General features: G+C 42.8%; 2 protein-coding genes across 2 annotated transcripts; one reads left to right on the top strand and one right to left on the bottom strand.

The window, feature by feature from the left end:
• Positions 1-5,084: 5,084 nt before the first annotated feature.
• LOC132897593 (interferon-induced protein with tetratricopeptide repeats 5-like) lies at positions 5,085-12,252 on the bottom strand. The gene is made up of 2 exons (XM_060938840.1): positions 12,248-12,252; positions 5,085-7,445 (listed from the first exon to the last, which is right to left on the bottom strand). The coding sequence occupies exons 1-2, from the start codon at positions 12,250-12,252 to the stop codon at positions 5,975-5,977; spliced, it is 1,476 nt and encodes a 491-aa protein (XP_060794823.1). The 3' UTR covers positions 5,085-5,974.
• A 3,488-nt stretch (positions 12,253-15,740) lies between these two features.
• ch25h (cholesterol 25-hydroxylase) lies at positions 15,741-16,740 on the top strand. Its single transcript, XM_060938949.1, has one exon. It carries the CDS (start codon positions 15,750-15,752, stop codon positions 16,524-16,526), a length of 777 nt encoding a protein of 258 aa, XP_060794932.1. The 5' UTR covers positions 15,741-15,749; the 3' UTR covers positions 16,527-16,740.
• The last annotated feature ends 245 nt before the right edge of the window (positions 16,741-16,985 follow it).

The raw sequence follows: 16,985 nt of genomic DNA, 5'->3' as shown, positions 1-16,985 counted from the left end.
TGACTACATGTTTAAAATCTCAAGCAGCAGCTCACAGATTCACACAGACAAGGAACATGCCTCAGCTCACACAGACAAACATGTCTCAGCTCCAGGGAATCTGGGACTGTATCCTACTGTACAAGACCTGGTTAAGGTCTCCTCTTTTTCCTGTACTGTTTTCATTGACAGTTTACTTAAGTTTCTGTTTACCTTTTGTGCTTCTGGACCTCCTGTCATCCAGAGTGGACCTGGTGAGAAGATACAAAATCCAGCAGAAACCAGTTACCTTGAGGATGATGTGGACCTGTCTGGCTCTCTCCCTCTACAATCACTTGGTGTACATCTTCCCACTGAGTGTGCTGCACTGGTATTGGAGACCTGTCATCTACCCAGCAGAGGCTCCCTGTTTCCTCGAAGTCATCGGGCACTTGGTGAGCTGTTTGCTGCTGTTCGATTTCAAGTACTTCATCTGTAGCAAAATACAACATCCGTGTCACCACACATAGCTTTTAAGCTACGCAACACTTCCACAACATGAAGCTGACCACGACAACATTCACGTTGCCCCACGTAGCTTTTCCACTATGTATACACCAAACAACTCCAACTGCACCGAAACGCTACACCTAGCACTTAACTGCTCATTTCCCAAACTCAGTGGCTTACACAAATCACTCATACACAACACTAACAACACGCCAACCAACACATATGATTTTCGGCTCCCGGACGAGCCCCCACTTGTTACGACCCCATGGATGTAGGTACAGCAAACAAATGCTGTAAATGCTCACACGTCTAGGGATCTAACAAACAATCCTAACATCCAGAGACCCTAACCTAATGTGTGCGGTTAACATGACAGTCTGTATGTACAACACTAAAGTGTGTGTGTATGTGCCCCAGGGGAGAAAAGGCTTACCTCAGGGGCCAACGCAAGCAAGGCCCAGTGCCGACCAACTCAAGCGATTAGTTGTCCATTCAAAGATATTAGAAGAAAAAAAAAACTCCTCGTCAAAATCCACAAGGCCTAGGCTGCTGAGGAAAAGCTGCTCCCGTCATTCAACAGATGGAGATAGGAAGTCGTGGCTCTTCGACTTCTCTCCCCCCACTTCCTTATAGTGACACCCCAGACTGGCAGCCAGCTCCCCCGGGGGGAGTATGAGGTGTGGAAATGCATTGTGTAGTGCCTGGTGCATCTCCTGCACTTTCCCTACACTTCACCTACCGTGACAGTTACCAAATCTCTTTCCTCCTACCTCTCTCACATTGGGAAGAGAAGCCATGCTTTCCTTGATATCAGCTGTCATCCAGGGTCTGTGGACTAGAAGCACGCTGTCAGCTTCAGCCACTTCCACCATTGGAAGATGAAGAACTTCAGACTTTAGGTTATGGCCTTGTGGACCCACTGGTGAGCACGTGGTCAGGTCCAGGAGGGTGTCTCTTCCGTCGCCATATGCAAGACCGGATCTCGTGTGTGACAGAGAAGCGCTGAGAGGCGCTGATGCTGGAGGCGGCTGGTAGGCTGGGAGAAATTCCAGAGGCTCAGTTTTTTTGTTTTTGTTTTGTTTTGTCTCGATTTCTCCCCCTTTCTGTGCATGAAGCGCTTGTGGGAGTGATGCTCCGCCTTGCTGAGGAGGCAGTGTGTGTTGGGGTGGTGGGGCAGACTCCAGGTCAGGGTCCATCTGAAATTTCAAACACTGAGAAGAGGGTGAGAGCCCTGCCTGTCGTTTCTCTCTTTTGTACTCTCTCTTAAGTGTTTCTTCTTTCCATGCAGAAAACGCCCTCCAGTCCCCTAAGAACTTAACATTATCTGCAGACTCTTCTTTTTCCTTCCGTTTCAACTTTTCTTCTAACCGTTCTATCTGCCTGTGACTAAAATTGCCCTTTTCAGGGAATTCTAAGTCCTTTATCCATATATCAAACTGTGCTAAGCAATCCTCACCATACGAGGTTTTCATAAACTGGATGTTTGGGCTGTCATAGGAACATCCAATTCTTATTATAGCACATGTAGCCTCACACTTACTTGCTTTTATCTTTTCTTTCCCTAACTTACCGTTTCTGTTCCTCATTGTACACTGTTATATCAATAGGTTATGACAACAATGGCTGACTTTTTTTTATCTGGATCACAAGAAGAACAAGTTGGACTATGTCCAAAAATGCGACACAATAATCCTTTAGGTGTGTTCTTATTAGTAAACAATTTATCTGACATTTGCCTTAAACTAAAGTAGGTATAATTTAGCACAACAACCTCAAAAACAACTCACGCACGTGTACAAAATCTGTTTCAGAATTTGGAGGAGGACAGTACTCTGTTAATTCATCAATATTTTGCGTGCACACCAGTGTGTTTTTGCGACTTTGTAATTGAACCTCTCTATCACCGTTCCTCCGACGGGCCAGTTGTTCACGCAGGACAAAGGGAGCAAAACTCAATTCTCTCCCAGTTATGAATCGCTGAACGTGAGTCCGTCGAGACACGCACCTGTACTTCCCTCGTTCAAGTAGGTGAACCGTTACCCAGTCGTCACTTTGGCGGATTTTTCTCTTACACAACCCAATAAACCGCTCACGGTTTATTGTCTCAAAATTGTGTTTTATCCGTTTCGGCAAACATATTGATGGTACCACAGCTTAGCAGTCCTCCTGGGCTTGGACAAACTTCTGTCCATCTCTTATATCAGTCTTCCTTGACTGGGACAATCTCTGTCCATCTCTTATATCAGTCTTCATTGACTAGGATAAATCTCTGTCCGTCTCTTATATCATTCTTTAAATACTAGGACAAGTCTCTGTCCATTTCTTGTATCATTCTTTAAATACTGTTTCCACTAATTTCTTTACACAAGAATACAAAGTTATCACTTACTGGTTCGGTGAGCCCTGATGGCCTGGTCTCTCATCCGAGTTCTCAGCTCCGCACCGTAGCCTTGGGAGTGTTCCATCGTCCGAGGATCAGATGCATAGAGCCCACCCAGGGACGCCAAATTGTAATGGAAACTTCTAATAAACACTTCAGAACGCTTAGCAGTCGTCTTTTCAGTTATTTATTATAGTAGATCATATAACAGATATATAAAATAGGAAAGGAAAAAGAAGAATAGAAGACACCACTTCTGATGATGCCGAGAGTATGCGCACTCTGAGTTGTGTTTTAGTGGCTGTTATCTATTGTACTCTAAAGGCATTGGCTTACTGCTTGCATCTTCACGTGATTGGCTCAAGATTTTCTATGAAGCTTTGTTAAAGCGTGCACCTGGCGTGCTCTGGTATGTGCAGGAGGATGCGTAGTTATGGAGAACTCGGGCACCCTGCTTATCACCAGCCAAGGCCACAGAAAGGCGATTACAACATGGGAAAAACATCTTTCTCAGTACACTAAGCTACTTTAACTCAACATACAGAAACACAGAGAATAATAATGTTCATCCATTAAATTTCCCTCACACATGTTATTTAGTCTATGGCTGTATTTATTCTGCAGGAAAGAGATCAACACAGGTCATGATTTCTCATTTAAAAGTACTTTAATTTCCATTAGAAGAAAGTGATTTTCTCAAAACAAAGTGCAGGACAAACTTTAATAATAAAACATTAATAGGGAGTAAAGGAGCCATCTTCCATTACTACATTTAATATTAATAATATATTGAACTAATGATCTAATCATTACAACAGTAATCTTCATGTCTTATCCACAGTGTATATATATATATATATATATATATATATATATATATATATATATATATATATATATATATACCGTAAAATACCAAATAATAGCCCGGGCTATTATTTGTCTCAATCACGTAAGAGACCCGGCGCGTATTAGAGACTAGGCGGCTATTTGGAACAGGCGATTAATTCCTTCTTCACAAACACCTTCCCCAAAATCTACCTCAAAACGGGGAAAAAAATCATTCTCAGATAGGCCTACTTTTAACCAGTATAACTTACAGTTTGTTTAGAGTTAGATTACAGATAGCACGGTGCCGACTTCGGGGAATTTTGAAGACGCGCAGAATGCATCTTCGCATGGCACAGTCGGGGTGGATAAAGGATAAATCACACACCTTTTCCTGTTAATGACTAGTTAAGTGCATGCTTTACAAAATAATCAAGAAACCACACCATTGTCTGTGCGCAGCACTGTGATTTAATTACTCTGCAAAGTTATGGTCACTTGCTATCACCCTCACCCATGCAGCCTCCACCCTTTGCGCTTCGCGATGTCTGTCAATCTGAAATTGCATGGAGGGCGCGACGTTGAAGCAACATAATTAGGGTGCGAAGTGTCAAACCAAAGGGTTTTTTCTTATGCTGAAAAATAAGTGACCTGCAGTGGCTACATACTGTCATCTTGCATCACGTTTCTCTCCAAGACGTCTCCCTATTTGGCGGATATGAGCCTATTCCCCGAGTGAGTTGGTACGGTGGCTCGACCCCGTAGAAAACTTAAAGTTCGGATGAAAGTTAGTTGAATAGGTTACTGACTTGTAGGCCTACATGTTGCCTGCCTGACGCGTGCTTCTGCCCAACTTGCACGACAGATTACTTGTTGAAAAGGCCCCTTGGATTAGATTGGCCGCGAGCAGACTGAAATGCATGTTAGAACGCTCTCACCTTTTTTGTAAAGCGTCTTCCAGATCCGAATGGGTAAGGGCAAGTGAAATGGTATAAGGTCTTTAATAAAACTCAGTGTGTGCTTTGACGCATGCATTCGGCAATTTCGGTCGTTTAACAGAAGCAGCAGTCCAACCTTGGAAACCCGCAGTCCTCAATGTCACCACACACGCTGGCTTTCGTTGGGTATACCCAAAGGGGTATTCCTCATTCGATGACGTAAGTGATATCCCACACACCCATGTCAAACGTAATTGGCTAAGACATCTGTCAGAAGTTACGGAGTTGCATTCCTCAAGAAATATTACGGTAGACCAAGATTAACATTGAAATGGCATGTTTATTATCACGCAAGTTACGTGTAAGTTACGTGTCATTCTGAGATGCGCAGATAGACAGTAAAGGGAATTCCGAATTCCCTTTACTGTCTATCTGCGCATCTCAGAATGACACAGGACAATGGGCGAACTAGATTTTTTTTTCCCCCAGCCACGGCGCGCCGGAACGCTATCACCCCTGCGTAACAAAATGTTGTAAGCAGTATTATAGAAATAATTTCATTCATATTGTTTCGGTAGAAAACTATGCAATGCAAAATCGTTTAAACACCAGAAAACCAGAAAAGTGCTGGGCCTCAAGATTCTAGATAGAACGTTCGGACGCTTTTTTTTTTTTTTTTAGACCCCGGCGAGTATTCGGAACCGGCCTTTATTTGTCACAACACACGCGTACACCCGGCCGTTAAAGGGAACTCGGCGGTTAATTGGAACTCGGCTATTATTTGGTATTTTACGGTATATATAAATTTGGAGACGAATGATCCGCTATGGGGCGGCACGGTGGTGTAGTGGTTAGCGCTGTTGCCTCACAGCAAGAAGGTCCTGGGTTCGAGCCCCGGGGCCGGCGAGGGCCTTTCTGTGTGGAGTTTGCATGTTCTCCCCGTGTCCGCGTGGGTTTCCTCCGGGTGCTCCGGTTTCCCCCCACAGTCCAAAGACATGCAGGTTAGGTTAACTGGTGACTCTAAATTGACCGTAGGTGTGAATGTGAGTGTGAATGGTTGTCTGTGTCTATGTGTCAGCCCTGTGATGACCTGGCGACTTGTCCAGGGTGTACCCCGCCTTTCGCCTGTAGTCAGCTGGGACAGGCTCCAGCTTGCCTGCGACCCTGTAGAAGGATAAAGCGGCTAGAGATAATGAGAAGAGATGAGATGAGATGATCCGCTGTGGCGACCCCAAATCGGGAGCAGCCAGAAGAAGAATATATAATCTAAAATTTCAGATAGCATACAGTCACCATTAACTATCATGAATGTGCAAGTAATCGGCTATATATCAAACAGGTTATTAATTAAAAAATATTACTGGATTGAAATCTGAAGTTCACAAAGATGACTGAGATAATCCTCATTGTCTTCACAACTCAGCGCTTTCTCAAAGCACTCTATGGCTTGTTGCTTTTCTCCTTGTTCCTTATGAATTATTCCAAGTATTCCAAAGGCCTCTCCGTCCTCTGGGTTGTTCTCAATTCTTCTCTTTGCAATCTTTTTCAGACTTCCAGCACTTTTCTTCCCATGACATGTCTTTGGATTTAAAGTCAGACATTCAGTGTAGTGTTTGATGGCAGCAGGCTCACATTTCATACTGTACTGCTGGAATTCTGCATAACAGAGATGAACATACTGGCAGCCCTCATTTCTTTCTTTAGCTGTCTGAAATGTATTCTGGAACATTTCTTCTGCTCTCTGCATATCCCGCTTCGCCCCATACTGGAGGGCCAGATCGCTCATAGCAAGGATGAAGCCAGTCTTCAGTTCGGTCGCCATCTCCAAATGGTAGATGCACTGCTCTTGAGCTTGCTTAATTTCAGCACCTTTTTTGTGGTGGCTTCCTGCAAACCTCAGATTCTGGATCTTTTTCTTATAGGAAAGCCCCAGCTGATGGTGTATAAAGGCTGCATTGGTCACTTTCTCTAATGCTCTCTTTAGGAGGGCAATAGACCTGTCCACAGACCCTTGATTCCGCAAAAACTTTGCAACATATCGAATCACATGTGGATGTTCTGGAGAGCTCTCTAAGGCTTCCTCCACTAGGCTCTCTGCCTCATTGCGCTTCTTGTGAGCAGCCAATCTAAGAGCAAGCAGAACCTTAAGAACATCATCATCTGGGTTCGTGGCTATGGCCCGTCTAAGCTGATCAATTGAATTTTCAGTTGAAGTTTCATTTGACGCCGCTGACTCTTGGAGTATATACTCCAGCCGATACAGAACAATAGCAAGGCCGCTATTCCATTCACCCTCCTCTGGTTCCAGCTCCAGGGCCTTCTTGAAGCACTCTTTAGCCCTTTCATAATATTTGCGAGAAAACTTAAGTAATGTCCATCCTTTTTCTCCAAGCACCTCAGCATATGGGACAGATGGATATTTCACTTTAATCTCGCTCAGCTTACTCAAGTAGCTTTCACACTCTGTGAAATTACCCATGTGATAGTATAACCATGCAAGATCTCCATAAGCAACAACAAGCAACTTGTCACAGTCATTTCCATGAGACTTTGTGAGCTCTACAGATCTCTCAAAGTTGCTGAGAGCCTCAGTATTGGAGCCAAGAAGAAATTTCACAAATCCCATATAGCTGTGTGCGCGTGCAACTCCTGCCTCTCCTCCAAGATCCAGGTTAAGCTGTTCTTCTAGCCTGTTCAGAAGGTCAGTGAGATCTGCATCATTTTTGTTCAGAGCCCAGGTAAAATGGCATTCCAGCTGAAGAAGTCTGGGTTTGAAAATTGTGTCTTGTGTTGAACTAGTAGAGAAAGAAATATGGTTAGGTTTTTTTCTTTATCAGACATCTAGTTTTAGGTTTGTTTACCTGACATGTTTCGACATACGTAACTGTCCTCTTCCTCAGAGTGTCACCAGATGTTGTTGGTGACACATCTTATCAGCTGATGTTTCCGAAGGTGTGACCTTCCTGTCTGGTTTGACAGGTCGGTCATGTCTTCTGCTGTCCGTTCGTCCCCTGCAAGATGGCACTCCAGGTATGGGAGAGCATGTATGCTCCCTCATCCCGGTTGATGGTCCTCGGGCTTCGCTTTCGGATCTCCGTGGCCCCCCTGATCCAGTGCTGATGTTTGTTATCTTCTGTGCGGATGACTCTGGCATTCCCCCAGTCCATAATGTGATTTTCTCTTTTGCAGTGGTCTGTTATGGCTGACTTGTAATTTTCCTGTTGTGCCTTTTCTTTTATTGTTCGGGTTTGTCTTATACAGTAGCTGTCTCCTTTTCGCTCTCTCTTTCTTATGTTCATTTTTCCTTGTGGTGAAGCTCCTCCCTGTCTCCCCGATGTAGGTCTTATTGCATGATTGGCATGGAATCTCATATATAGTGTTGCATTTGTTTTCCGGATGTATTCTGTCTTTGGGATGAACCAGAATCTGACGGAGTGTTGTGTGTGGTTTGACAGGTGTGTTGATGTTGTGTTTCCTCATTACTCTTTGGATGCGTTCTGTTATTCCTCTGATGTATGGCAATATTACTACTCCCCTGTGTTCTTGTTTGTTGCTTTGTTTTTTCTCTTTCTTCTGTGTTTTGTTGTTCTTGACCTGTTCTGCCCCTTTGGATATTGCCCACTGTGGATATTGACTCACAGACAGGACTCACAGACCAACACTGCAAAAACTCAAAACAACTGGCAGAAGAACTAAACAACATCAAAATGCAGCAAGACAAAGTTTTCATATCACACGACGTCATATCTCTTTTCACCAGAACACAAACGGAAGCCACCATACAGGTAGTACAAGACAGATTAAAAATGGACAGGACACTCAGGAAACACACAAACCTCACAGTACAAGACATCATTCAACTCCTTCAATTCATCGCCACATCCACATACTGTACTTTCAGTTTAGGAATATAATATACAGACAAAAGGAAGGTTTTGCCATGGGAGACCCACTATCGGCCATCATGTGTGGTTTTTTCATGGAAGACCTGGAGCAGAAAGCTCTCACTACAATACCGGCAGAATACAGACCAACACTCTGGAAAAGTTACATGGATGATATACTGGAAAAAGTGAAGACGGGATACACTCAACAACTCACCGACCATCTCAACACCATAGACAATACCGGCAACATAAAATTCACACATGAAGAGGAAACGGAGCAGTCAATAGCATTTTTGGACCTAAAAATACAACACACAGAGAATGGGGACATCAAAATAAAAGTACACAGAAAACCCACACACACCAACCAATATTTAAACTGGACTTCCGAACACCCCATAATGCACAAATTATCAGTAGTCAGAACATTACATGAATGCGCAACAATAATCACAGATCCACAGGACAAAGAACAGGAGGAACAACACATACAACACACACTGAAGGCATGTCAATGTCCACAGTGGGCAATATCCAAAGGGGCAGAACAGATCAAGAACAACAAAACACAGAAGAAAGAGAAAAAACAAAGCAACAAACAAGAACACAGGGGAGTAGTAATACTGCCATACATCAGAGGAATAACAGAACGCATCCAAAGAGTAATGAGGAAACACAACATCAACACACCTGTCAAACCACACACAACACTCCGTCAGATTCTGGTTCATCCCAAAGACAGAATACATCCGGAAAACAAATGCAACACCATATATGAGATTCCATGCCAATCATGCAATAAGACCTACATCGGGGAGCATGGGCGCCGCCGGGGGGGAAAGGTTAGAACAATTCTAGGGGCCCAGCACTGCCATGGGGCCCTTTAAGGGGCTGATAATATGCTTTAAATGATTTTAATAAGACTTTTGAAATAACAACAATGCAATATTCCATCTGGTAAAATGAGCTAATTGAACAAGGTTGTCTATTTCTTGAGTTCTTCAACATATTGTCATTTAACCCTCCCCCTTTTGCGAAATGGTACGGTCCAGTTCTGGTAGAAGCGCGATGCATTAAATCTGTGTGCTGATCAGTGCAACGCTACTTGCTGCTGTGTCGCGGTGCAGCAGCCAGACAGCCAGCAGTGGAGTGCGTACAGTCTCATCTCATCTCATTATCTCTAGCCGCTTTATCCTGTCCTACAGGGTCGCAGGCAAGCTGGAGCCTATCCCAGCTGACTACGGGCGAAAGGCGGGGTACACCCTGGACAAGTCGCCAGGTCATCACAGGGCTGACACACAGACACAGACAACCATTCACACTCACATTCACACCTACGGTCAATTTAGAGTCACCAGTTAAACTAACCTGCATGTCTTTGGACTGTGGGGGAAACCGGAGCACCCGGAGGAAACCCACGCGGACACGGGGAGAACATGCAAACTCCGCACAGAAAGGCCCTCGCCGGCCACGGGGCTCGAACCCGGACCTTCTTGCTGTGAGGCGACAGCGCTAACCACTACACCACCATGCCGCCTTGCGTACAGTCTATGATCGCTAAATATGAAGAGTGGCTGTCAAAAACGTAAAGAAAGGCAGCAGAAAGCTGAGAGGGACCGGAGAGGCAGACAACTGGTCACTCAGTTTTTCCCAAAGAAAGGTAGCTAATCGCTCACATGTGTGTTCAAAATATTAGCGAATGGTAAATGAACAGTATGAACGTGGTTGGATTAGCCTATCAAGAGAACACTTTTACAGTTTGTACAGTGACATTTTTTCCATTTTAATAACTGAACTGACTTGTGTGATAAACAAGATGAAATATTACGTTATGCTGGTGCTAATAACTAGTGCTAATAACCAGTTTCATAACTAATGGGGTGCCCTAAATATGCACAGATTCAGCCTCAGGGGGACCTCCGCCCTACCAAACCACTGAACCCCCCTTTGGAGAAGGAGGTAAGCAGCAATACAACCCATAAATACTTTAGGATTGAAGTTTTTAATGAGCGAGCGCCATATACAGTTTGCTAGATTAAAGTGTTGCTAATAACGGACACCAGTCAAGTGTTTGACATGGTTACGTGTGTGGAATGTTCACACGTTCTAAACCATTGGTTTCAAATTGAGGAGCTGGAGAAAGCGCAGCACACATAAAAGAGGGATAGAGGTTACAACATATGAAGAAATACGTACGTAATTGATCAAATTGAAATGTCACTCCGTGTCACTTTGAAATAAATTTATAATAAGATGTTTCCTGTCTTTTATGGGTAACATTTGTAAGGCTACTGAGTATGGAGTTCATTTAAATGCATCAAACTTTTTCATGCATTAACTAACTAGGTATTTTGATGCTGGGTAGAAAACTTTTTCTATGATTTATTAGCAGTCACATCACACATTTCACTACCAATTGTCCTAGCACAAGAAGGCATGTGGTAAAATCTTGAATTTTCATTTGTGATTGTAAATGCACCAGAATTAGTCACTGACCAGTTTTCATCTAGTCCCTGGTAGGTTAATACATAAAATGTAATAACAAAGTCACAAACTCAAGGTCCATGGGCTATCAAAAGTCAAATAATGACAATAGGGCAATTGTGACGAGGGTGGGCAAAGTTGGGGGGCCCAAAATTCTAATCTTTCATGGGGCCCAAAATTTCTGGCGGCGCCCCTGTCGGGGAGACAGGGAGGAGCTTCACCACAAGGAAAAATGAACATACACTGTAAACCCAAATAAGTTGAGTTTACTTAAAAAAAATTGAGGAAAGTGGTTGCCTTAAAAAAAAATAAGTAATTATTAATGATTGAATTGAGTACCTTAAACTTACAATCTTCTGGTAAGTTTAAGGTACTCAATTCAATCATTAATAATTACTTTTTTTTTTTAAGGCAACCACTTTCCTCAATTTTTTTTAAGTAAACTCAACTTATTCGGGTTTACAGTGGAAAGAGTGCGAAAAGGAGACAGCTATAAGACAAACCCGAACAATAAAAGAAAAGGCACAACAGGAAAATTACAAGTCAGCCATAACAGACCACTGCAAAAGAGAAAATCACATTATGGACTGGGGGAATGCCAGAGTCATCCGCACAGAAGATAACAAACATCAACACTGGATCAGGGAGGCCATGGAGATCCGAAAGCGAAGCCCGAGGACCATCAACCGGGATGAGGGAGCATACATGCTCTCCCATACCTGGAGTGCCATCTTGCAGGGGACGAACGGACAGCAGAAGACATGACCGACCTGTCAAACCAGACAGGAAGGTCACACCTTCGGAAACATCAGCTGATAAGATGCGTCACCAACAACATCCGGTGACACTCTGAGGAAGACGACAGTTACGTATGTCGAAACATGTCAGGTAAACAAACCTAAAACTAGATGTCTGATAAAAAAGAAAAAAAACCTAACCATATCTAATATACGACATAATAAACGTAATTGAGAGAGAGAAAGAAATAACTGAGTCATATGCATGAATGAAAATCACTGAAACAGTATAATTCTCAGGGGAAAAAAAACTATATAAAACTTTTATATCAATAAAATGAATTTAAACCATTCCTCTGTGGTTCATAAGGTCCAATTATGTACCTTCACTTATGTTTGTAACTTTAATTCATATTCGGTTAGAAATAGAGACTAAAGGTAGAAACAAAATGTACCCTTATGGGTAACTCCGCATTCAGTGAAAGGGAAGGTTTAGTATTCAGGCAGAATGACAGCACTTACCTCATTGTGTTCAGTCTCTGTGTATCTCACACTGTGAAAACAGATCAGGGAGACTACAGTGATACAGACAGAAGCGATTTACATCCCCACCCATTTGTTCAGGAAAGGAAACCGAAAGTGTTTTCATTTCAAATGCAGCCTCAACTATTTGGATGGCATCATCAGCAAATAACTATAAACATCTGGATTGAAATCGTAAATGAAGTAACTGAGTCTCAAATATCAAGTCATACTCATTTTTAACAACATAATTTACAAAACAGCACATTTGTGCATTATGCAGTATTAAGCAGAAGATGAAGCTCCTTCCTTTAACTTTCATTTCCTTTTCTCCACCCACAGCACCACACTGGAGTCACAGAACATGAATGAATGAATGAATGAATGAATGAATCCAAAAATAAAGGCAGAAATAAACAAAAAGAAAATATTTTGAAAGTTTTGGACAGACCTCCTATACTTTATCTACCACACATTTTTGTTTTATTTCACTGAATGTGGACTTTTAGGGAGCAACAGCCACAGAAATGAACAGTGTGAATGTGTGATGGGGGGCATGCATGTGTTTTTGACAGTGTAAATTATTTTGAGTTGAATAACTAATGGTGTCCTTTAATGTAACCATGCAGTCAAAACAACATAACTGCCAGTTAATGTGTGAACAGTGTCAAAGAATAAACCATGATATAAGACACACTGTCTGGGTCTCTCTGGAGAGCCTTGAAAAAGTCAGAAGTCTTGTTTTCTAATGGACAATCGAAAAGGTGTCGAGAGTCTGACACAGCTTTCTCTAGGTAAATGTCCACAAGTCTAAGTGATAGTGTACCACTGCAAAGCTAGAGATGGGTCACTGCATGGTGGATTAATTGATTGTCTTTCTTTTTTTATTCTAAAAATTTTCAGACATGCAGCCACTTTTCCTTCCTTCCATCCATCCATCCATCCATCCATCCATCATCTGTAGCCGCTTATCCTGTACAGGGTCACAGGCAAGCTGGAGCCTATCCCAGCTGACTATGGGCGAAAGGCGGGGTACACCCTGGACAAGTCGCCAGGTCATCACAGGGCTGACACAGACACAGACAACCATTCACACTCACATTCACACCTACGGTCAATTTAGAGCCACCAATTAGCCTCACCTACATGTCTTTGGACTGTGGGGAAAACCGGAGCACCCGGAGGAAACCCACACAGACACGGGGAGAACATGCAAACTCCATGCAGAAAGGACCTTGTCGGCTGCTGGGCTTGAACCCAACCCAGTGAGGTAACACTGCTCAACACTACATCACCGTGGCACCCATGCATTCACTTTTCCAAACCTTAAAAGATGGGCTTTAATTATCAAATCCGCTAGGTGGCGATATTTAGCCTACTTTTTGCATTTGGGTTCCACACTGCCACATTTTAATTAGTTATGCTCAAGTTCTTCAGCTCTATAGTACAGCAGATCTTAGATCAGTAATCTTTGACATTCAGCTCTTATACACACTCAGAAGAAATGGTGCTAAACTGGACCTTTCTTTGTCACTGTACGTTCAAGAGCACATTTAGTTTTCACCTGGAGATAGTGCACCTTTAAAAATAATTAAATGACCTAACAGGTTTTATCGTAAAGATTTAAATATACAGTATGTGCACCTTACTAGATAAAGGATACATACAAAAAAATACTCTTGAGGGTAAAATCTCAATGACAGGGGACGGTACAGTTTAATACTATTAGGTTTGTTTGTTTTCCTGAGATTTTTTTTTTTTTTTGGGGGGGGGGTGGCTTTTTATAATTATGTCTAAACACTTCACTCCAGGCTTTAGCTACATTTAAACATAAGTTTATGAAAAGTACTTTTAGTTTATTGTCTCATCTCATTATCTGTAGCCGCTTTATCCTGTTCTACAGGGTCGCAGGCAAGCTGGAGCCTATCCCAGCTGACTACGGGCGAAAGGCGGGGTACACCCTGGACAAGTCGCCAGGTCATCACAGGGCTGACACATAGACACAGACAACCATTCACACTCACACCTACGGTCAATTTAGAGTCACCAGTTAACCTAACCTGCATGTCTTTGGACTGTGGGGGAAACCGGAGCACCCGGAGGAAACCCATGCGGACACAGGGAGAACATGCAAACTCCGCACAGAAAGACCCTCGCCGGCCACGGGGCTCGAACCCGGACCTTCTTGCTGTGAGGCGACAGCGCTAACCACTACACCACCGTGCCGCCCTTAGTTTATTGTCTCATCTCATCTCATTATCTCTAGCCGCTTTATCCTTCTACAGGGTCGCAGGCAAGCTGGAGCCTATCCCAGCTGACTACGGGCGAAAGGCGGGGTACACCCTGGACAAGTCGCCAGGTCATCACAGGGCTGACACATAGACACAGACAACCATTCACACTCACATTCACACCTACGGTCAATTTAGAGCCACCAATTAGCCTCATCTACATGTCTTTGGACTGTGGGGGAAACCGGAGCACCCGGAGGAAACCCACACAGACACGGGGAGAACATGCAAACTCCATGCAGAAAGGACCTTGTCGGCTGCTGGGCTTGAACCCAACCCAGTGAGGTGACACTGCTCAACACTACATCACCGTGGCACCCATGCATTCACTTTTTCAAACCTTAAAAGATGGGCTTTAATTATCAAATCCGCTAGGTGGCGATATTTAGCCTACTTTTTGCATTTGGGTTCCACACTGCCACATTTTAATTAGTTATGCTCAAGTTCTTCAGCTCTATAGTACAGCAGATCTTAGATCAGTAATCTTTGACTTTCAGCTCTTATACACACTCAGAAGAAATGGTGCTAAACTGGACCTTTCTTTGTCACTGTACGTTCAAGAGCACATTTAGTTTTCACCTGGAGATAGTGCACCTTTAAAAATAATTACAAGACTAACAGGTTTTATAGTAAAGATTTAAATATACAGTATGTGCACCTTACTAGATAAAGGATACATACAAAAAAAAAATACTCTTGAGGGTAAAATCTCAGTGACAGGGGACGGTACAGTTTAATACTATTAGGTTTTTTTGTTTTCCTGAGATTTTTTTTTTTTTTTGGGGGGGGGGGCTTTTTATAATTATGTCTAAACACTTCACTCCAGGCTTTAGCTACATTTAAACATAAGTTTATGAAAAGTACTTTTAGTTTATTGTATTGTAAATAAATTATTTTGTCATTTCCATTTGGCTACAGTGACTTACTGCAAACTACAGAAACTATATTAGCCATGTCAAGCTTATGTTTTAGAGGAACATAATTTCCTGTTTCAAAGCAAGATTATGGCAGTCAAAGAGCTTGAAATATTTCAAGTGATTAGCAAAGCAAGACCAGGCAATTCCAGCCGGAATAAAGACTGGAGAGAGAGAAAAAAAATAACATGACGTTTGAATGGAATTTCCATGGGAAGTTTGCTTCAGAAGTTCCGGGGGCGTGACTACACGTTTAAAACCTAAGCAGCAGCTCACAGCTTCACACAGACGAGGAACATGCCTCAGCTCACACAGACAAACATGTCTCAGCTCCAGGGAATCTGGGACTGCATCCTACTGTACAAGACCTGGTTAAGGTCTCCTCTTTTTCCTGTACTGTTTTCATTGACAGTTTACTTAAGTTTCTGTTTACCTTTTGTGCTTCTGGACCTCCTGTCATCCAGAGTGGAGCTGGTGAGAAGATACAAAATCCAGCAGAAACCAGTTACCTTGAGGATGATGTGGACCTGTCTGGCTCTCTCCCTCTACAATCACTTGGTGTACATCTTCCCACTGAGTGTGCTGCACTGGTACTGGAGACCTGTCATCTACCCAGCAGAGGCTCCCTGTTTCCTCGAAGTCATCGGGCACTTGGTGAGCTGTTTGCTGCTGTTCGATTTCCAGTACTTCATCTGGCACTTGCTGCATCACAAGGTGCCATGGCTTTACCGCACATTCCACAAGGTGCACCATAAGCACACGTCTACCTTCGCCCTCACTACAGAGTACTCGGGGGCTTGGGAGACGCTCTCGCTCGGCCTCTTTGCGGCGGTGAACCCCATGCTGCTGGGCTGCCACCCATTCACTGAGATGCTCTTTCATATCCTGAACATGTGGCTGTCAGTCGAGGATCACTGTGGGTATGACCTGCCCTGGGCCACACACAGACTTATTCCTTTTGGATTATATGGAGGCGCTCCACATCATGACCTTCATCACCAGAAGTTCAAGGCCAACTACGCTCCATACTTTACTCACTGGGACAAGCTGTTTGGGACACTTCACTCAGAGTGAACAAAGAAGGACTTTCAGAACAAAATACTATTTTGCATCAAAATGAACTCAGACTTTTTTGGATTCAATGAATCTATAAAATGTAAAATAATAATAATAATTATTATTATTATTATTATTATTGTTGTTGTTGTTGTTATTAATATAAACCTGTATTTGCTATTTATTGAAAGCACATTTTGAAATCTTTGTATGTATTTAATTGGTATATATGAAGTATACCTTGTATGGTTTGTTTTGCTTTTTGACCAAGAACAAAACACCATAAGCTGTATTAAAAAACACTCTTTTAAACATGAAGTACAAAGTGTGTTTGTGTGTTGAATCAGAATTTTTATATTAAACATCAGATTAATATAACTGGGCATTAATTAATTTCTTTTAAAATATCAAAGCACAAGGAATAATTTAATCTTTTAAGAGAGTAAATATGATTTCACAGCTGCATGTGTAGCTGAT

The sequence above is a fragment of the Neoarius graeffei genome, chromosome 14 (genome assembly GCF_027579695.1).
Source record: "Neoarius graeffei isolate fNeoGra1 chromosome 14, fNeoGra1.pri, whole genome shotgun sequence".
Classification (NCBI taxonomy): Eukaryota; Metazoa; Chordata; class Actinopteri; order Siluriformes; family Ariidae; genus Neoarius; species Neoarius graeffei.
This window is presented reverse-complemented; position numbering and strand designations above follow the sequence as displayed.